This window comes from Haliotis asinina, chromosome 4, assembly GCF_037392515.1.
Source record: "Haliotis asinina isolate JCU_RB_2024 chromosome 4, JCU_Hal_asi_v2, whole genome shotgun sequence".
NCBI classification, from domain to species: Eukaryota; Metazoa; Mollusca; class Gastropoda; order Lepetellida; family Haliotidae; genus Haliotis; species Haliotis asinina.
Window position 1 is genome coordinate 70,750,841 of NC_090283.1, and position 23,749 is coordinate 70,774,589.

General features: G+C 37.9%; 1 protein-coding gene across 3 annotated transcripts in view; it reads left to right on the plus strand.

Annotated features, from left to right (window-relative positions):
• LOC137281845 (ATP-binding cassette sub-family C member 4-like) overlaps positions 1-23,749 on the plus strand; it is a 140,710-nt gene that overhangs the window by 39,277 nt on the left and 77,684 nt on the right. Inside the window, exon 8 of one of the 3 annotated variants that reach the window (XM_067813489.1) lies at positions 2,759-3,008. The exons of 1 other annotated variant lie outside the window; for it this stretch is intronic. In XM_067813489.1, coding sequence (XP_067669590.1) covers positions 2,759-3,008 — 250 coding nt within the window. Of the gene's footprint in view, positions 1-2,758; positions 3,009-6,634; positions 6,885-23,749 lie in introns of all 3 variants that reach the window. One more of the 3 variants, XM_067813490.1, reaches the window with a different exon arrangement.

A 23,749-nucleotide genomic window follows, 5' to 3' on the forward strand; every position in this document is an offset into this window, starting at 1 on the left:
CATATTAAAAAAACTTCTTTGGCCGTAGCTCAGTCTTTTCCTTTCCAAGTTTAAATTGTGAAGATCTGGGTTATACTTGGTCTTCACTAACCCACGCTTATCGTGACTGACCACCAACGTCATCGTGTAGTCAGACTCGCGAACTTAGTTGACATGTCACCGTTTCCCAGTTGTGAGGATCGATGCTCATGCTCTTGATCACTGGATTGCCTGGCCCTGACTTGATTATTCACAGACCACTGCCATGTAACTGCAATAGTGCAGCGTAAAACTAAACTCACTTTCTAAGTTTAATGAACTTTGATAGGTGTGCAGTTAGGATACAGACTCAACTCTCGTGTTCCATTTTCGTGACATTGTAAATTTTGATCTTTGTTTGGCATTTGCACTTTGACCATGCTCCTCAATACTCACAAAACTGACTGTTGCACAAAGCAAGTCACAATGAGTGACATCTCTGACATCCTGCCTGAACTGGTCATGTGATACTGATTCTGGGTTTGCCATTGTTATGAAGTAGGGGAGGAGGTAAATTAAGCGTTACAGATTAAGTTGGGAGCGTGTGTGGACACATGCACTATTTATGATGATATTCCCAAAATAGCATCTTTAAAATACCCCTAACTGTTGATGAGAGTAAACAGAAAGTTGTTTAAATAACATGGCTTTAACTTGCCATATTGTTTTAGCTCGTTTTGAGAAAAGTGTCTGTGTGCACCTTCCTCTTCCCAAGGCAAGGAAGTTAACTGATTCATGTTTCCACTCTGGCAGAACTAGCCTGGGATTTTGTAGCATGATCAAATCACAACCAGTTATAAATTATAACCCTCCTTAGTCTCTGTTTGGTCTGTCATTTTCTGTAAATATTAATACAATATGGCATGAACATGAACAAGGCCACTTATATAGCACTGAACTCCATGCCGTGCAGGACATGCGCTAAGAGAATAAGACATAATGGACAATATAAGCCGTGTTAACTCAGGCTGCCCATAAGCCTCTAGAGGGTTAAGAGTCAGGGTCCCACCGGGTACCCATTTTCTGCTGTACAAACAGAGGCAATTTTAAACAAACTCATTTATTAAAGTGAGACCACATGCAGTCCCATAAACTATCAAAAGTCAAGCTATCAAACACAGTCAGCCATCAAAGGACACCCTGTGACCAATGTTGCTTAACTTAAACTGATTAGTGATTAGGACATTTCATAAAGCTCTTGTAGCCGAAGATCTCGTAACTTTTCTCATAGCATTTATACTCCCTATACTGTAACTGTTGTGCCTCTGTGTACATGACCTTGGATAAAACTAACAATAAATTTTAACTGGATATAAAAATGTTGAGGTGTAGTAATAGATATATTTGCATTTTTTATTACAAATGATGGATATGCTTATGATATTAATATCATTTTGGAGAGATAAATTTTATGTACCAAAATAATTATGGTAATAAAATTACTCATTTATAAGTGCCATGCCAAAGGGTCTGTGAGCAAAATATCTGCAATAAATAGAGGACTTAAAGATCATTGTGAATTTCAGTCTGTTGTGAGAAGACCTAAAATCAAAAGGAAGTCATGTGATGCTTCTGTGAACTCTGACCTCCTGAATGAAGTATGGATGGTTTTGAGGGGCCAACCAAGTGTCAGTATTCGGAAAAATAAGGCTTCAATTCATTCCCACTTCAGTTTAGAAATTGTGAACTTAATGAAAGAAAACCATATGGATACAACTGTTCACCCTGCTGTACACCATTTTATAAACATTGACAATATATAGTGTGACCTGTTTTTCTCTGCAGGTTTGAACTGAGTAAATTCCAAGCTACCAAGACTTTCAGTGCAGAATATTTGATCTGAAAACATACAACAAAAAACATAATTTGATTTTGAAATCCACTTGTAAAATGTTTTTCATGGGTTGTTTTCATTGCTTGTCCCAGCATTAAAAAAAACTTCTAAAATAATTTTCTCGAACTGTGGTGGAGCAGGCATTTATATATAAATGTGGATATTTATTGCCCATAACTTGAATTCCCTTGATGTTATTAGAGCCCTTTATGAATTAGCGAATATTTTGAGTGCAAAGATGTCTGGGACAAAACTTCCTCTGATGAATAGCATGCAAACAGTAGGGGTTGTACAGAATGCCACTTTGCTTGTGTTTGGTGTGTTTGGTGTGTTTGGTGTCTAGTTTCATATGTCCAACTATCAACACTCTACAGACATGCACTACACATATAACATTCTCTCAATTTGTCAAAAAGACATTATGTTCTGGCTAGATATTCTCAAAACATTTGTGGCCTTGCAGAATTTTTAAGCCCATTCTCAGCACATCGGCTTTGAAAGTTGAAAATTTGTAAGGCTACGAACATTTCGAGAATAAGGGCCCTGATCATTTTGGCACAGTAATTACTTTACTGAGTTGCATCCCTTGACTACACCAGTAACCTGTGATCAGAGTTTAAATCCTGTTTTGTCAGCACCGTACCCATAGTCATGGATGTCACTTAAGTTGTAAAAGAACCGAGTCTGCGAGACTTTTTCTTGCCTTCCATATTAAACCATCCCACCTTAATATAACTGGAAAACTATTGAATGCAGTTAACCCAATTCACCTATTCCCCCTAGCATGGATGATGCAATAACGAAACACAAAATAATTTATCTCAAAATGTCTCATTTTCCAATTTGCATTCACATACAAACAGATGTAAGCATCGAAGTGAGAATTCCTTCAATTTTTTATTTCAGTACGGAAATAGGCAAGATACGCAATACACGTTATGTGCAGGCCTTTATCCTAGGGCCGGTATTCGTGTCCATGAAGATGGTGATTTTCCTAATGGTCATCACATATGTGTGTACGGGAAAAGTGCTGATGTCGAGGTCTTTGTTTGTGGCCATCGGACTTCTGCAAGGCATCCGAGTTTCAGTGACTCTGTTCATTGCCCTCGCCTTTCAGTGCTCTGCAGAGATGGCAGTCTGTTGCCAACGGATACAGGTTTGTCATCTTTCAGTATAACGTTGGATGCAGCTGAACGGCTGATCTGCTGGTCTACACAGCTGTGAAAGAGGTGCTATGGTATTTATACCACTGTACTGGTGCAAGAGCATTTATCTATCTGTAAGGGTGGTGCTATGAGATTTATTTTAACTGTAATGGTGCTGTGGTATTGGTGCAACTATACTGATGCACAAGGGTTTATGCATCTGAATGGGTGGTGCTATGAAATTTATTTAGCTGTATTGGTGCTATGGTGTTTATACCACTGTACTGGTCCAACAGCATTTATGCATCTGTAAGGGTGGTGCTACAAGACGTATTTAGCTGGATTGGTGCTATGGCGTTTATACAACAGGGTTACAACCTGCATCTGTGGTACATCTGTGGTATGGCTGTGGTACATCTGTGGTACATCTGTGGGATATCTTTGGTGCAGTTGTAATGTAGCATCAGTGTATCTGTGATTGACAGAGAGTAGCATCAAGTCAAGAGATCTCTCAGTTAAGGCTAAAAAAACAATTACATTCTCAAGTCTTTGATGAACAGGAAGAAATATGTCTGCAGGGTTTTCCTTGATATACAAAACTATTGGGCCACTGGTTCCCGTTACTAATTTTGTTGAAATACAAGGATTCTGTGAAGTAAGGAAACAGTACATCCTCTATATCTCCAGGGTAAACGTTCCGATAACTCTCCTCTATGGTGGAGAGTTATCAGAACGTTTACCCTGGAGATATCGAGGATGGGAAACAGTAGAGTGTTCCGTACTTTGAGGTTCAAGGATTACACTAATTATGGGATCTTTCTATTTCTTGAGAAGAAATTGATACAGTGAATATTATTATGCATCCCATGATGCATTTTATTCAATAACTGAATAAATCATTTATATTCAATAAAATGTGCAGACTGGATGTGCATTTCTGTGCATGTAAAACCCAGTCTTGGAAAAGGCTTTGTCAGAAACTGACAAAAACTGACTATTCCAACATTGCTCCCCAGAGAGTGCATAGACACAGATGGAATTGAGTTTGAAATAAATCCTCAAGATGTGAAATTTGTTTTAACAGTGTCTAGGTTTAAAGAAGACGACAAGCAGTCTGGAATAGGCAGACACAATTGAAACTGGTATTGAAATACAACCTCACGAAATCTCACAAAATGTGACCAGTTCATACAGTCAGAATGCAGGAATGAACTCAACGAAAGGTTAATTTTTCTTTCTGGAATAGACACCCTGGGTTCAAATGCACTCTATTTGCCTCAAACATCACTTCAGTTTTTTCTCATATATACGATAGTTCATGGTGAAATTGTTTTCACATCACACATTTGATTATTGTACCTGAGCATGTTACCTGTGATACTAAACCATTGTTTATTTGCATGTATATTAACCATAACCATTATTATACTGATCTGTCTTTTTTAACCTAAGAATTAGATATTTTTTTATTGCCAACATTTGGAAGGTTAAAAATACCTAATTAATTTGGAGTTGTCTTGTCAAGTTTTTAAGTTGCTGAAACACAAGTCCTGGGACAAACGGATTGCCTGTTGGAAGTGTCATTGATTGATATCAAGAATTAGTTGTGATTATTAATGAAAATTATGTTATTTATCTTGCTTGGAAATTGTGAATGAATATTGTTTAAATCTACGCACACAATACAGAAAAACATGTCTTTATCAAAAGCCACTTTTTTATCTAGTTTCAGTAATTTGCTTTTTCATGTTTGTTAATCCATCCAAAACTATGTCATCACTCACCAGTGACTTGAAATAATGTTTATTTCTTTTGGTAATATTTTTCACTTTTGCTCAAAGTTACTGCTCCGATATTTATGGATGATCAATTGCTATTTAAATAGAAATATTGATCTCTATGTTCATATTTCTGTAATTCACTTTCATCTTCACCTTCATCTAGTAAGCCAGGAAAGAGATTTACACAGTTTCCGTTTCGACATGTTTGTATAATCTAGGATGTGTTTTCTTGTTATTTTAATCTGTTTACCCTCCGCAGCAGTTGCACCACATACTGCCTTTCTGCAGCCATATTCGTTTGTGCATTGCTGATTTGTGTGTGTGTGATGCAAGTGTCATGGCAGATAACCGCTATGTTGTAGAGCTGCAGCCAAACACATTGGCATAACCTTCTGACCCACCCACACTTTGGAAATTCAGCGTGCATGGTTATAAAGATTATTTTTGTGTTTCAATTGTAATGATCTTTTTTTTTTAACATTTACATCAATGCTTATTTTTAGTTGTATATTTAACCAATCAAATACTTAAAAAGGACAATTTTCTTTTTTAATTTTCTCTTAATTACTGTGTTTCTTTGGTGAAAACTGCTTCATAACCTTGGTAAAAGTAAATTTGTAATTTTCATTGTATTTTTTTAATTCACGATCTCACAGTAGATTTCAAAGTTGTACTCCCAACGTCTACTGCAGAATTAGATTTCAGCGTCTAAGTCAGATCGACAAATGTTGTTTTCTAAAGTGTACTGTTCCTTGTTTGTGTAGTTGTTTACTTTATAACTGTGACAGACCACAACATTTCAAAATTTCGTTTTCTTAAATAATAATTCAAACATCTTGATCTAAAATTGCAAAGTGGCTCAGAAAGGTGTGATAGTTGGATTAAGACCTGATACTTTGCACACCTGACTGAAAGTCAGATGACCGACCGTATGTGATGGCCTGATTGTCCAGTTCAGCACTATGTACAGGGCGATGTCCAAGTAACTCTCCATTCTTTAAAAATGATGGAATGGGCGGAGACACATTTTTATTTTTACTGTGTGAATAGTTATGAGAATATTACCTACTAAATTACATTGAAAGTATTGGTAATACTTCTGTTATGAAAATTAAATATCAAAATGAAAAAATGAATTATTTAATTTGAAACTGGTACACATCGCTCAATTCCTAAAAAGTAATCGAGGGAGCAGACAATGGAATGACATCACCAATGTAATTCAACATCTGTAAACATCCTATCCTCCTGCAGAAAATATGTGAATCATATTAGATGCTGTTTATTGATATGTGAAGTGCTGAGCCACAGTATCTGGCAGTATTTTTATGAATGGTGAAATATGTTTGTGATATCTTGTTGCCTTTCTGCTGTAGTAGCAATAAACTGATTTGGTTTGGTTTTTTTTGCAATCACTGACGAATATTCCGACTAAAACCAACTTATGTACTGGATTTTGACAAGTGTGAAAACGACCTATACTAACTAAAAGCCAATATCTAGACAGCGCTGCTGCTGAAGCCACTTGCTGTGAAGACCTGGGTTTGATTGCCACGTGGGTACAGTGTATGAGGCCCATATCTGGTGTACCCCATTGTTATTTTGCTGGAATATTGCTAAAAGCGGTGTAAAACCATACTCACTCACTCACTCACCCACCCTGCTTATAACCCTCTGCTTGTCAGCAACATGCTCGTAGCTTGTGCCAGATGGTAAATATGCATCTGGTAAATTATGGTAAAATGGTAAACATCTATTAGTGGTGTCCCTTTTGACTTTTCTCCTCGAGCCACTGAAATGCTCATCACAGCCACATTTAGCCCAATACTGATACTGATCCCATCTGATGCTGGCAGTCCGGAGATCCGTTGGCATTTATGGCGGCACAATTGTAACGGCTTCCTGTCAACGCTCCGCTACAGTTCTGTCGCCGCCAGCTTGTTAGCTATCATGGTGGTCCTGATCCTGGTTGCCACTGGTCTCTCAACGAGGATCGTGTTCATGGCTCGACTCTATATGGGCGTGACTGGAGGGGTGCTGGTCGGAGCGGCCAGCCTGGCTGTCCAGCAGCTGTCTGAGTTACGAGTTGGCATCATGCGTATGAAGGTAGAATACCAATGAACATTTATATACTTATGTAGTAAGTAAGTTTTTGACTTTTCAGTAACTTACTGACAGCAGTGTACAAAAACTGAGAACAGGAACGTACACTAAGAATAGTTTTGTGAAGGTGGAATAACAATAAACATTTGTATACTTAACTAAAGGGTATATGACTATATTGTGATGGCAGAGTGCAAGCATTAGTAGGCCGTCTGCTCCACCATGCAAAGATGGTGGAACTTCCCTAGCCACTAAAATGGTGGTGTGGTTCATCAAACAGTGTTTCTGTGACTGTAAATAGATAAACATTTCCCAAAAAAACATGGATAGATAAACATCCATAATCAAATTAATGTTGCAAACTGTATCACTCTTCATAGTATTTTACTTATGATTTGCATTCGGGGTTGTTTCCATATTTCCAATTAGTATTTCAGGCTATTGAAATTTGAACCTTTCATAATACTTTTGAAGACAGCTTGACTCCTGACCACCAGTATTTTATAATGGACAGTCCAAGGCCTAGATTTTCGAAGCTCTCACAGCGCTAAGATACTCATGACATACGTTAACATTAACTTACGACTATCTTAGCGCTAAGAGAGCTTTGAAAATCTAGGCCCAAGTGTACTGGAATCCTTGAGACTTTCTCGAGTGTTGGAGGAGCACTTCCATTATGATAAACAGGGTCAGGGTGTGAATCAGGTGTACAGATGGACAAGTTGTTGCCCACTCACTCGCTCACTTGCTAAGGCAAGACCTTATTGGCTTTCCTTTCCTACAAAACTCAAGTTCAAAATGACTGTTTCATTTGTCAGAGAGATCTGTATTGTTAGGTATATGATAAAAAATCATATTCCTGGTTTGAGTTTTTTTCTGTTTGTTATTTCTGTGAACTGAGGAAATAATGTAAGGCCTCAGCCTGATTGCTTGTGACAGGTTTCTGTTGGGTCCAGTCTATGTGCAAAATAGTTTCAAAATTTTGCTAGTCAATCGGGCTAGCTATGTCTGAAAGTTATTAGCCCACAAAATAATTCACAAGCCCAAAATTTAAATGTAGAAATTAAACAAAAGATTATATTAAGATAAGACATTGTCAGCACAACACGTGTTTCATCATTAAACTGCTAATATGCTGAATATTTTTGTCCGGCCATAATCTGTCATGATGTAAAACTGCATTATGACTTAACAGGTCAGAGAGAAATATACTTACAAAACAAACCCATGGAAATTCATGAGCCAGTTGGGCCTATAACTTTGGAGATTTACTGGCCTGATTGGATTTTTACTGGTCATGGGCTAGTGGTCTAGTGGCTTTTTCTTACACTGGGTTCAGTGACCAGTGTCCAATACGATGAAAACATTCCTTTATTAATTTGTTACACCGATACCAGTGAATGATTTCAGTGGTTACTTTCAGTCTTTGTAGATATTCATAGGTGATATTGAAGCCAGGCAGTAATGATTCAAGTAAGTGTGGACTGTCTTGGCAGTTGCTATACTCGACAAGGTATATGTGCAAATTTGAAATTATGAATAATGGGTATTTATTCATTGACATACTGATAAAATATCAATCATAAAAATACCATTCATTTTGTCCAGTATAGATTGGTTGATAGGAAAATAAGTTCTTTGATGGGCATTTAGGAAAATGATAAATATGAAAGTTGATCTTGTACTGAACAGAACACATGTTGGTTATTTAAGCAATATACATGTATGCCTTATTGATGTTGTGTTTTATCACCATGGTAACAAACAATGTGCGACACATTAAGGTGACATATATAGGCAGCTGTGTAGTATTAAACTGCAGATGTGTCATATCCAACCACAGTTGTAGAGTGTTCAATTGCAGCTTTACACTGGCCTATAGTCTGTCTATAATCTGAAGCCAAGAAAGCCCATGCAAGTCAAGAAAATGTGGCTAGTCTAAATTTCCACACCTTCAGGAAAATGTAATTCTATGTTTCAAAATGAAAGTCTCAGGGCTCATTTTCATTGTAATTTTATTTTGCTTTGAACTTTTTTTCTGTAAAATATGCTCATGTCAGAGACTAGTGATTAGTCTAATTGGTCTACTAGGGCCACAGTTCAATCTGGCTAGCCAGAAACCTTTGGTAGAATCACGGAATATCCCAGGTTAAGTGTTTCATGATATTCCAGAACCATAACCACCCTTCATGGGTGGCACCCTGACATATGTCTCATCAGACTTTACCCCCACTTATATACTTCCTGTGAGATCATGCTTTTGTCTCACCAGGTTCTTCTAGTACTGATTTCTGGTGTCCCCAGCCATGATATAGCTGGAATATTGCTAAAAGAGGTGTAAAACCCAACTCACTCACTCACTGACTTTTAATGGGTAAACTTCAGCAGGCTGTGTCATAGGCACTCTCCTAGAAATCCTGTGGATTTTCTACAGATTTGCCTACATCCTGGGGATTTTCTGAGGAAGGGTCCTTGACTTTGAAATATTACTTGTTTTGAAGATTAAAATAACTTTGTCTAGCTATCACTGAATACGATCGTAAAGCATAACATTATTGAACACCTCCAATGTATAGTGCTGGTGCCCGGTTTCAAACCTACAACCCTTCGCCTTACTGGCTTGACAGTTTTATCCTCTAGGCTCCCAAGTGATCGTTATGATGATTGAGACTGTCAGTACAAAATGTGCATTTGTCACACAGCGGATAGTCCGAGCAGCACACTTGCAGGACATGGGTAGCATATGCTTTGTGCATGCAAAATTATATCTAAAGTATATCTTCATCAAAACTTCCTTGGCTTTGAGCCTTGAGATCAATTTGTCACACAGGGATGTTTCTGAAATGCTGTTCAAATATGTCTCACTTACTAGAATTTCTGTACCTTTATCAGAATCCCAGTTCTAGAAACAACATACAATTACAGAAGCAAATTTTAGAAGAAACTATCCCTCAAGTATGCACAGGGTACATTGTTTGATGATATATGCATTCCATTGAGTCCAAAACTAGTACACACTCTGTTCCAAAATATGAAACTGAAGTTCTGAATCTGTAAGACACAGTGTTATTTTCTTCAGTTCTGCATTTAGGTCTGTGGTCTTTTACTAGCAGTCATGTTCTAGGGGACTGGTAATGTTTTGCATAATCGTATGCTACGAACCTGTATGACTAGCAGATAGTAATGACTCCGGCAAAACTGGACAAATTGACCTGAAGAATTCAGTGTTGAAGGGGTTCAGGCTCTGTTACAATCTTTTTGGAGATGATAGTAAAACCAGACCATCTTCAGATATACTGAACAGCAAAAGTAAAGCAAATTTTGAAAATAATGAATTGTCATAAAAGTGAGTTGTTCATATTTATGTCTTCTATTTAAAAATATGACAAAAAGAGTATTTCATTTGCTGTTGAGTATAGTATGTGGCTGTGGGTGTATTGACTGAGGTGTACCCCACTAGCTTTACACGTCATTCTTGAACAGAGTTGGACTGCAAATACTGTATATCTTTGCTTGACACCAGGATGAAACTTACCCAGGTTGGAGACCTGATTTGTTGTTCAGACTCTCTGAAAGAGATCTTTGTGCGTGTTCCAAGTGATCTCATTTTGGGGTAGCTTGTGATGATGACTGGAGATTTTAACTCTTTGAACCCTGTTAACTTTGAGTGGTTGCTGTTCTTGTAGACAGATCGTCATCCTGGAAAGTGGAGTTTGGGGTTCGATCACCACTTGTTATCTGTGCTCCAGAGACAAAAGCCTTAGGTAGCTCTGTTAAGCAGGTGTAAAATTCTTTTGCTAAGGATTTAAATCTGTTGATCAGATAATATTCTGAATAGCAAAAAAAAGCATGTTTTTCGATAGAATGAAATCTCACATATGTGAGTGTTTTTATATCTTTTACTTGTTTATGTCTTCTATTTAAAAATTTGACAAAAAGTTGTGATTCTTTTGGTGTTCATTATTTGATTTGTATTTTTTAGACGACTTTCAAAAACACTTCGGTATAAGGTGTTGTTTAAGGTCATATACATGATTTGACTAGAACTAATGATGGATAAGTACATTTGACTTTCATGTCTTGGGAACTGTTCCACCCAGCAGGATGGAAATCTGTCATGCACATATGTATTAGGAAATAGTTTGAGTCAGTGATTGATCAGAATAGAATCTTTTTATTTGGATCACTTGATTACTTAGCAAAGTCATGTATCTCACTTGTTTGATAGTTTAACAACCTGCGAAGATCCAGGTTCGAATTGATCTTCAGCAAGCCATGCTTCTTCAAAGAATTATTACAAGATCTGGTGGTCAGGCTCACTGACTTGGTGGACTACACAGTCATTGTATCCCGTTTGTGTAGGTCTTTGCTGTTGATGTTGATCACTGGATTGTCTGGTCCGGACTTGATTGTTCACAGACCAACACCACTTATGCTGGGATGTTGCTGAGCGGGGCATTATTCAATGAACATCCAAAGATAGTTTTCCAATTGAATTAATTGTGGTGTTGACTTCCCAGTCTGTCATGTTTTAGAGGGAAGGTTCATGTGAGGTTTCCATGGATATGCCCCTCTTCACACAGAATAATATTCTTTGATATTTCAACTCAGTGATGATTTGATGTATCCTTGTTCCATTTTTTTCCGACGGATTGCAAATGTCCTCCACAAGTGTATCAAACTGATCTCCATATATACAGTCAGGTCTCGTTAATCTGACATCGTCTTTTGCATGTTGGACTAAATAAGACAAAATTACATTTATTCAATTTGTTACCAACAAAAGCGTCGGTTAAAGCCTATTGTCGAATAAACGGAGGTAAGATTAACTTGACTATATGTGTATATATATATATTAGATGAGTCCAGATATTCCTTCTTGCAAAAACTCCTTTATAGCCCCACAAGATCTTGTGGCATTCAACGGCACTTCAGGTGTACACTGAAAACTAAGTGTTGTCATAGGCAACGCACAACTATAATAGACATGTCGTCATCATAGTTACAGGTAGTGACAGTAGCGGGAGACATAAACGTTGTCACTGGCGACAATAGGGTTATGTTTGTGACAGCATCGCGTGTTGGACGTCATAGTTAGAAGCAAACAGTGGTGTACATGTATGGATTAAGAGTTACATTAAGAAGAATACGAAATTATACTTTTGAATTGAGCGTAAACAATCCGTAATTCTTTATTATTGTTAAACAATTGATGCAACGGAAAATTAGTAAACTGGCCATTTCCGTATTCATCAATGTGTTTGCTTACATTTATGCATAGCACATCCGGATCTCGAATTTGCTGTCTGTGTACAGTGACTCGATCCTTAAGTTGCATTCCAGTTTCTCCAGTAGAATGTTCTACACATACCGCACATGTTAAAACATATGTAACATTTTAGCTGCAACAGGTTTTAAGACGCATTATGTTGTTATTCCATGATCAGTGTTGGGTTTTCTGCACATGGGATGTAGCTCCTCACAGGGTTACTGTGGTCCACCCAAGATGTTTCACGGGCATTGTTGCATATATACAGTGTTCCCAGAAATTATTGAGAAAATCTTTGTTTTTATTCTAATGATGCTAAGATTGGAAAAAGGGCTTTCACTATGCACTAAGCATACTAAATAATGGAGACAACTCTTGAAGGCTTAGAAGGCAGCTCATTACGTCAAGAGTTATCTCCCTTGTCTGAGCAGACGGCTTCCTGTGTTGACATGGCAGAATTTACAGCAAGAGAGAAAAGAAAGCTCATTCTAGATGATTTTGAAAGGGGTGAGGCTGATGCTAAAGTGTTAGCTTGTAGACATGGTATTCCTCTGTCTACAGTATACAGAACTTTGAAGAATATTCAAACAGGAACCGGGATAGAGCACAAAGCATGGGCAGGTCGGCCTAGGAAATTCAGTGTTGTGGATCGCCGAAGACTTGGGCAGATTGTGAGTAGGGGCAAATTGAAAAGTGTTGAGAACATCAGAAATGAAATGATTAGCAGAGGAAGTCCTCAGGTATGCAATGAAACAGTTAGGCAGGAATTACAGAGACTTAATTGGGTGAAAAAACGTGGAATTCCCTCGCCGTTGATGAAAGATGCACAAAAGGAAAAACGTTTAAACTGGTGTCAGGCTCATGAAAATCAAGATTGGGATAATGTTTTCTTTTCGGATGAAAGTTCTGTTTGGCTTTTCCCTAATTGTGTGAAAATTTGGACCAAAGATACTGTCAAACCTATCTACCAGTGACCAAAACATAGCCCGAAGTTTCACATGTGGGGTGGCATATCGGCTCGCGGAGTGACGCCATTGTGTGTTTTCACGGGATATGTTGACATTCTAAATGGTCACCTTCTTCCGACAGCACAAACATTGTATGAAGATGATTGGATTTTCCAGCATGATAATGACCCAAAACACACTGCGCGCTACACAAAACAGTGGTTGTCGGGTGAAAATGTTCAAGTTTTAGACTGGCCCAGTTACAGCCCAGACCTAAACCCAATTGAGAATGTGTGGGGAGTCATGAAGGACAGAATAAACCAAAAGGGACTGAGAAATATTGAAGATATGAAGGCCGAGGTGGTCCAATATTGGGATACCCTGTCACACGATTACCTTCAAATTTTGATGGGTAGTGTGCCTAGGCGTATTCAGGCATGCATTGCTGAGCAAGGAGGTCTAACAAAGTACTAAAACAAGACTGAGACTGTAAAAGGATGATGTTTTAACTTGTTTATGTAAGTAAAAGGCCAGAAGTTAATAAACGTAATGAGTTACATGACGCAACATGATTCTCAATAATTTCTGGGAATACTATACAAGTGACACTTTGTCACTTAAGTCAGGGATGATCTACAACAGGGATAGGTCACTCCCTTGCTTTCTTTATCATTTGTACCAATTAGCATGTGCTTCGTCATTCTCCAACACACACAGTGACTTGGCTCGTTCCCAGTGCAACTTCAGGTGTGTTTAACATAACTTCAGCCAGTATATTGTATCAGTCAGAATTTTACAATGAATGAGTAAATTATAGTAAGAATTAAGAGCAAGAATTATATGTGTCTGAATGAAAGAAATAAAGAAAAAATAACAGAAAGAAGTACATATGTGAATGAATGAAAGAATAAATGATACACCACGGCCATCCCTCCCAAAACATGTGAAAGAGCATAAAAGTATTACTAGAACACGTGTTAACATCAGCTGTCCTTTTTAAAAATCTACTTTGAGACAAATTTGTTTACAATAAATAATAAATTCAGATATCTTATTGCATGTGGCGAATTGCATGGACTTTAACAGAATGTAAACTGACACTGTCACCCACCCCTCAAAAACAGAAAGTGTAAAACTGTCACAAAGCATTGTAGACACCTTTCCAGTTTTGTCAAATAATTAGATCAACAAGAAAGAAAGAACGTACAGAACAATACTCCTCAAGCATCACAAACATCAATGGCAGATCAGATCAGCAATATGTCATATATTTCACACACATCACATACACCCTAACAATTTTTCTAAAATCATAAATTGTCACTTAAATACATCTCAACACAGTGTCATTTAGATACAGCTCTACATTGTTTTACGTGAACATAGTTCCTGTTGAGTATACTTGCACATATGTTTTCACCAGTTAACATTGTGAGTTAACATAAGTTTGTCCTGAAGCATGTAAACACTAAACCACTTGATAAATGCACTTGTGATTTTGACTGATTTCTCATTTAGGGAAGGATACCAATATATGGATGAATGTCTTTGTTGTCGTGAGAGCAATGTTTTGATGTAGGTTCTAGCATCAGATATGAAGCAAGTGATGGACAGCATGAGGATTGAGTAGCATATATACAAGTTAGGGGGCATATGTATGCTTTTCTTTCCTCATGCTGTTGGTCACTTACTTGAAACATCACTCTCACTGCAATAGAGAGGTTCTTCATCCTTTCATTGTTAGCCTTCGTTACTGCTCAAACTCATAAATTCCTCTCAAAGAAGTGATTTTTCCGTTTGATTAACCGAATGCAGTAAACTATACTGTTGATTTTCTAAACTCATTTTCATAGATGTGGATTCACAAATTTATTCATAAATTATGGAGCTTTTGTGTCCTTTTTTATATTGTAGCCATGATGCTTGTATTTCGTTAGTGTGTTGCTAAATATGAATTCATTAGTTTATTTATGATGACTGATGATTTTTCACACTTGCGTGTTGCTTGTTGGTTCCTGTGCTTGTGTAGCTGGCATATAAATGTAAGCTGGACGATGCGCTGGAGCGTGCTGCCTTTTCCTTTTTCTTCTTTGTGATGCAAGGATAATGCCAAGTTGTCAAGGTTATGGTTCCATTCTTTTCTAAAACATTCCTTGTCATCGAGTTCATGTCATGTTGAAATGTTCTGCGATGCATTGTTTTTCACAGGTTAGAAGCAAAACCACAGAGAGTCAGAAACCAGTGGAAAGGGATTCAGATTTTGTTCTGGAATATGTCAATCCATATATGTATGTTTGCCATCACTGTGACTCTTGTGCTGGCTGGCTTGCCCATTCTCCCCAAAGAACTGTACCTGGCCCGGGTCGGAATGAACCTGTTTTGTATCTTCTGCATAGGCTGGATGAGTCTGGCAATACAGTGCATTTCTGAAGCATCAGTGGTTGCTATGAGGATACAGGTAATATACTGAGCAGCAAAAGAAATGGAAAAAAAAAGAGAAAAGAAATCTCATAGAAGCATTCTTGTTTATGTCTTCTTTATAAAAACTTGACAAAAAAAGACAGTCACATTTCTTTTTCTGTTCAGTATAGATGCAGATAGGCATGTAGCCACCATTTGTTTTTTTAGAGTATTGGAATTTTATCCGAACTGGCTTTTTTGCAAGACCAACTTCATTTTTTTTTAGTGCTTAAACAAAAGTAGAATTGCTGTGTGGTTTGGGTAGAAAAATATATAAAGCTGTTGATGTCTACAACAGTGTGATAGATGTGACTTGGGGCAAGACCTTCCAAGAACCAGTCAAGGTCAGGGCCTTCATTGTGTTGTCAGGCGACTCAATCACAAATGGAGCGGTGCGGTAGCCTACTGGCTGAAGTATTCACTTGGCAGGTTAAAGACCCTGGTTTGATTCTCTCAAATGGGCACCAGAAGCCCGGTGCTGATGTGTCCAGCCATGATACTGATTGAATATTGCTTAAAGTGATGTAGAACTACTTACTCACTCTTGCTAGTCCAACTTATCTTTTTTATAGTGCTATACCAAAGGGGGATAACAATGTGGTTAGTACAGAAAAAGTGTAAAGCTGTTGATGGCAGTATGATAGATGTGACTTGGGGCAAGATCTTTCAAGAATGAGTTTGCACGAAGGTATAGGCTTGAAATAAAACCCAGAGGAGATGACTGTGTTGTCAATCATTTCATTCACAAAATAATGGTTGCCCTAAGTGAAGGTCAAGTGTCTCATACACAGGTTGCTAATGCTGTACTTATAGAATATTTGAAACTCAGTTTTGGTGTCCCATGCTCTAACATTGCTGGAATACAGTCGTGTCCCATCCAGGGACTTATGTTTTTCTTCAAATTGTCTGGATAGACGAATTTCTGGATATCTGAACTGTGGATCATATATCAAAAGACATACAAAGAAATGGACATGATAGACCTCAGACATAATCTTTATTGATAAGACACAAATAAAGCGACATATTAACATGATGGTTTCTCATTGTGTGTGACAAAGTTGCAGAGGTTGATACTCAGATTGTGTAGTTGGTTTAATGAAAGTCCAGGTTTGATTCTCCAGACTGGTACAGAGTATGTGGAACTCATGGTTTGTGTCTTGCAGTATTGGTATTGCTGTAGTACTGGAATTACTTGTCTGAACCCAGTCATGTATATGAGTGTATTTATTTATTATCTTTACATGATAGATTATGGATGGTTCTTGAATGTTAATGAAAAAACATAGCAAAGATTTTGGTTAAAAAAAAATTCACTACAAGCCACAAGGATCTGCACATACTTGAAACTGCCAGCCCGATGCAACAACAACCAGCACTGGTTCTTGGGGCCAGCAATATCTCTTGAACGCTGATCACAATCCATGATGAAATTCCAGAGTTAATTTCAAGGATTAAACATGGTTCTTCATTCATCAGACAAGGTTAAATGTATGCACAGTATATACAAGCCACTAGCCTAGAAGTGCTGATACTGCCCAAATGCAGAGGGAATATCAGTGAAATATCTCAGTATATTAAATTTTCACAGAACATTCTACATTTTGTAAGGTTGAATATTTGAAAAAAATCTGTAAGGCAACAACATTCGTGGTATGAAAAAGACTTTGCGTTCGTAAAACAGATTGCCCCCAAGCATCATGTGTGTGCGTTCACCACAGGTGTATGTCCAAGCCAGAAATATATGTTATTTTGTTATTTTTTGGGGAAAGTATTTTGTTACTTTTTCCCAGAATCCCAAATGTTTTGTGTGCCAAACCTGCAAGTAGAAAATATCATGTGTGAAATCTAGATGTATTTGCATGAAACATGCTGATTTTTGTGTTAGCATGAACACTGCGCAAAAGTTTATGTCCACAGTAGTTTGCCAGGTGGCACAGGATGGTACAGCCCATATCAGTCTGTATTTCCTGAGGCCAGCATATTCAAACAGGCCGGACCATCCCTTTCTGATAAATATCTATGTAACAAGATATTTTAGTTTATTCTGAACCACTGGACATCTGACAATCACGGTTAATATTTTGCAAGTTCGTGTGGACCTGCAATAAGGTAAACCCTGATGGGGTTTGTTTGATGCTGAATGCTTGGTTCTCACAAGTCAAATATTTGTCCTCTTATTTTCCAGGTTAATCATAACATGGCACCATTCCATTACAAGTAATTCAAGATGGCAAGATGCTGATGCATACAAATAATTTATGATGGTGCGATTCTGTTACAAATAATACATGATTGTGATTCAGTTACAAATAATTCAAGGTTGCATGATTCTGTTATAAGGAATTCAAGATGGTGAGATTTTGTTACATATTGTTCAAGATGGTTCCGTTCATAGTTCATGGCATCACGAATTGTTTCGTGCAACATTATCTGAACAGCTGAACTGATACGGATCATATCAACCCAAATTTGACTGTTCGGTTTCTTCCATTATATCAATGGAAATCAATTCCAGAATTCTTTACAATAAACCAGACCAGACTTTTTCCTAAGCCCCTGCAAAAGCAGAGACACCAGGTGTTAGAAAACAGTCACTTGGTTGATTCTGACTTTATCATGTGTATTTATAGATCCATTGAAATAGTGGTGACACCAGCTGTTAGAAAACAGTCACTTGGTTGATTCTGACTTTATCATGAATGTGTGTTATGGGTGTTCAGAAATAGTGCTGACACCAGGTGTTAGAAAACAGTCACTTGGTTGATTCTGACTTGATCTTGTTGTGTGGTTATAGATCTGAAATAGTGGTGACACCAGTTGTTAGAAAACAGTCACTTGGTTGATTCTGACTTTATCATGAATGTGTGTTATGGGTCTTCTGAAATAGTGCTGACACCAGGTGTTAGAAAACAGTCACTTGGTTGATTCTGACTTGATCTTGTTGTGTGGTTATAGATCTGAAATAGTGGTGACACCAGTTGTTAGAAAACAGTCACTTGGTTGATTCTGACTTTATCATGAATGTGTGTTATGGGTCTTCTGAAATAGTGCTGACACCAGGTGTTAGAATACAGTCATTTGGTTGATTCTGACTTGATCTTGATGTGTGGTTATAGATCTTCTGAAATAGTGGTGGCACCAGTTGTTAGAAAACCGTCACTTGGTTGATTCTCACTTGATCATGTGTATTTATAGATCCTTTGAAATAGTGGTGACACCAGCTGTTATAAAACAGTCATTTGGTTCATTCTGACTTGATCATGTGTGGTTATAGATCTTCTGAAATAGTGGTGACACCAGATGTCCTAGAAGGTACAAAGGTCCATGCTCAAAACCAGGGCTCCAGATAATTTTTCAACATCGGGAGTACATACTACTAACTTTTTCAATATAGGTGTACTTAAATCCTCAAAGTGTATTTGGAGTACTGAATGGAAAGTAATGGAGTATCAGGTAATCTTGTCAGGTCAATAAAAAGTAACAGAATACTTTTGAAAATAAACATTTCCATAAATGTATGGTGCGCATCTGCTACGTTGTCTAAATTATTTCACACTGTATGGTGCATATTTTGTATCTGTACATACACTGATACGGCACTTATCTGGAACCCTGCTCAAAAGGAAGATCAGTTGTTCTCTTGAAAAAGGTTTCACACACACTTGAATCAAAAAGGCAAGTATTCATAACTTTTGTGAAGATAAATACTGTGTATAAAAGTATGCTTCTCTTGAGGGTAATAGGGTCTGATGTATGCATCTTTGTAGCTGTGCTACCTGAACCGATAGGAAAAGTTTAGAACTAATTTATCTTCCCACCATGTTAAATATACAAAGCATCATTATATTTTATTCTGAAGATTGATAAACTCACTACAGACTGTGTGACATGTAAACAGACTGGTGTTTGCCTCTCAAATGGATTTTATTAATCAGTGAAACATATTTAGAGAAGGTTAAAGCTGCTATTAAATGGTTAATAATGTGACCCAGAAACTTGTAAGAAGGGGTGACCCAGAAACTTGTAAGAAGGGGTGATGCAGAAACTTGTAAGAAGGGGTGACACAGAAACTTGTAAGTAGGGGTGATGCAGAAACTTGTAAGAAGGGGTGACACAGAAACTTGTAAGAAGGGGTGATGCAGAAACGTGTAAGAAGGGGTGATGCAGAAACTTGTGAGAAGGGGTGACACAGAAACTTGTAAGAAGGGGTGACACAGAAACTTGTAAGAAGGGGTGATGCAGAAACTTGTAAGAAGGGGTGATGCAGAAACTTGTAAGAAGGGGTGACACAGAAACTTGTAAGAAGGGGTGATGCAGAAACTTGTAAGAAGGGGTGACACAGAAACTTGTAAGAAGGGGTGACACAGAAACTTGTAAGAAGGGGTGATGCAGAAACTTGTAAGAAGGGGTGATGCAGAAACTTGTAAGAAGGGGTGACACAGAAACTTGTAAGAAGGGGTGACACAGAAACTTGTAAGAAGGGGTGACACAAAAACTTGTAAGAAGGGGTGATGCAGAAACTTGTAAGAAGGGGTGATGCAGAAACTTGTAAGAAGGGGTGACACAGAAACTTGTATGAAGGGGTGACACAGAAACTTGTAAGCAGGGGTGATGCAGAAACTTGTAAGAAGGGGTGATGCAGAAACTTGTAAGAAGGGGTGACACAGAAACTTGTAAGAAGGGGTGACACAGAAACTTGTAAGAAGGGGTGATGCAGAAACTTGTAAGAAGGGGTGACACAGAAATGTGTAAGAAGGGGTGACGCAGAAACTTGTAAGAAGGGGTGATGCAGAAACTTGAATGAAGGGGTGACACAGAAACTTGTAAGAAGGGGTGACACAGAAACTTGTATGAAGGGGTGATGCAGAAACTTGTATGAAGGGGTGACACAGAAACTTGTAAGAAGGGGTGACACAGAAACTTGTAAGTAGGGGTGATGCAGAAACTTGTAAGAAGGGGTGACACAGAAACTTGTAAGAAGGGGTGATGCAGAAACGTGTAAGAAGGGGTGATGCAGAAACTTGTGAGAAGGGGTGACACAGAAACTTGTAAGAAGGGGTGATGCAGAAACTTGTAAGAAGGGGTGACACAGAAACTTGTAAGAAGGGGTGACACAGAAACTTGTAAGAAGGGGTGATGCAGAAACTTGTAAGAAGGGGTGACACAGAAACTTGTAAGAAGGGGTGACACAGAAACTTGTAAGAAGGGGTGACACAGAAACTTGTAAGAAGGGGTGATGCAGAAACTTGTAAGAAGGGGTGACACAGAAACTTGTAAGAAGGGGTGACACAGAAACTTGAATGAAGGGGTGACACAAAAACTTGTAAGAAGGGGTGACACAAAAACTTGTTCAGGTGTCATTGACCAATGAAATGAAAGTAATTTACATGAGTTTAAGATAAGAGTACTTGTTAAGTCAGGCTATATTTATCTAAAACGTGAATTAAATATGTAAATTATTCTCCAGAAGTTGAAATAAAATCTCAAACTGCTGTGAACTGCCTCTGTAGACATTAGTCTTTTAGAATATTACCGCCTGTCTTGTTGTAGTGTCACCATTTTTCCATGTGGATTTATGACATTAAAATGTGGGAAGTCAAATCTGTCAGACATAACCATCTCAAACATAAATATACACTTGGATGCTTAATGTTGTTTGCTGGTATTCATTCATAAGTTAGGGCGATGGAGTAGGTTAGTGGATAAAGCATTCACTTGTCATGCCGAAGACCTGTGTCCGATTCCCCTTAAAACCAAACTCACTCATTTGTAAATTATTGACTGTAACTAACATCTTTCCCAGTATGTGCATACTAATACATGTATATGGTTTATGTGTGTGTATGGTGTTTAACAAACATGTAGAAATATCACTTCGTGATAACGCTCATAACTTTTTCTAATATATTTTTGCCATATCATTCAAGTTCACTGTATGTCCTTAAGAGCTATCCACCCAACCATTTTGTCTACATGACTGTTTGACTCAGGAGCATGTTGGGTCACACATAGTGGAAGATGATTTTTTTTGTCACTGTTGTATCACTTATTGGTATTTTTCTTCAGATATTTTGCTTGGGGTGGTGCGGTAGCTTTGTGGTTAAAACTATTGCTTTTCTTGCCGAAAACCTGGGTTCAATTCCCCACATGGGTAAAATTTGTGAAGCCCATTTCTTGTGTTCTCCACCATGATATTGCTGGAATATAGCCAAAAGCCTTGTAAAACCATACTCACTCACTGGTTACCTGTAATATTTCTTGTCATCAATATTTTTTTGTATTCTGGTTCATGCTATGTAATGTTCAAATGTTCTCAATATGTTACTGTTCACAGGTTAGAAGTCAAACCACAGATAGTGAGAAACAAGTTGAAGGGGATTCTCATTTTGTTTGTGAATATTGCCATCCATTTCTGTATGTTTACAATTGTTGCGATTCTGGTTGTGACCGGCTTGCCCATTTTGCCACAAGAACTGTACCTGGCTCGGATTGGAATGAACATATTATGTGAATTCTGTTTCAACTCGTTTGGTCTAGCTGTACAGGGTATTTCGGAATCATCTGTGGTATCTGGGCGAATACAGGTAATATGACTGCTTCATGATTTGTCACAACCATTTGTATTTTCAGGGTATTTGCATTTTCATTTTGGCTCAAAGACTAATGAACCGTTTTGAGTGGTGTTCTGTTGATTGAGCCGTTCACAGTATGTCCTCTGTTATTCAATGTTCTTTCTGATATCTGTGTATATGATACTGGGATGATGGGGTAGCCTAGTGGTTAAAGTGTTTGTTTGTCATGCCAAAGACCCGGGTTCAATTCCCCATATGGGTACAATATGTGAAGCCTATGTTTGATGTTCCCCGTGTGATATTGCTGGAATATTGCTAACAAGCATCATAAAATGTCCTTGCTCTTGTACTCATTCTGAATACATTTTCACGAAAACTGCTACATTTTGTGTCACCTGCCGTGATATTCCAGGTGTAATGCTGCTTAGGCCAGCTTAGGCCAGCATAAAGCTCATTCACTTACTCACTCACTTGGATGATAATGCATGATCATTACTTTTATAGTGCTTTATGTGTAAATATGTACAAACATTTGGAATACCACTTGGATGCAGCTTCTTCATAAAGGGAGGAGTGCACAGTTCATTTTCATCCATTTTCATAGGATTTGCAAAGATCTTTTTATGAACTTTCAGGAATTGGAAGTGGATTCTTTCTCTGCACTCCCCTTTGAATCTGCCTATGAATACATAAACCTCTGTGTCATCATCGCTTCAATGATCCGTTCATATATTTTTCACGTCTGCTTTGCTTTTTGACTCTAAGTGCAAGCTGTTATGTCAGATAATCAAGACTTTTCATCCCCAGACAGTCATGTTTTATGATGTGTCTGTGTCTTCATTCAATAATGCATCTGTGTAATGTTATGTGTGGATTTCCAAGGAGAAAGTAAAAAGTTAGCTTTGAATATGTCTGTGAAAGAACCGATGAGCCATGATAGATTGCAGATTTTCTGCTATCCAGATTTTAATATGCCACAAAACAGTTTTATCTACAAGTATAGGGCGCAACAATAAACACTAACTAGGAAAATGTCATTCTCTTGGACTTCTGGTTTTTAAATCTGTTGATTCCACTTTAGAAGGGCTTTAAAACTATGTGTAACTTGCAGAACAAGCTTACAGTCATCCACCATTGGTACATGTAAACCATGTTGAACTGAGAGGATATGTGCTCAGTTTTTGATAAAACTGACACTATTATTAACTATACCTGTGTATATATACTGAATGGAAAAAATACGGGTTCACATGAAAGGACATATGTTCCTTTATTGTTTTCCAGGTTTCTTCACAAGCTATGCAACATAAAGCTTTCTTCACAAGGTATGCGACATAAAGCTTTCTTCACGAGCTATGCGACATAAAGCTTTCTTCACAAGCTATGTGACATAAAGCTTGAGAAGAAAACTAGAAAAAAATATGGGAATGCTTGTGCTTTCATGTGATCCCTTATTTTTTTCCCTCAGTATATTTTACTTTCTGTTGTTCTGACACTTCTGAAGGGCTTGCATCTCAACATAGATCTGTTACAAATGTGTATAGATGTTGACGAAGTCCCTCACCAAGACTCTACCTCTGTGTAAACCTGTTACTCATTTAAAGGGGCAGATGAGGT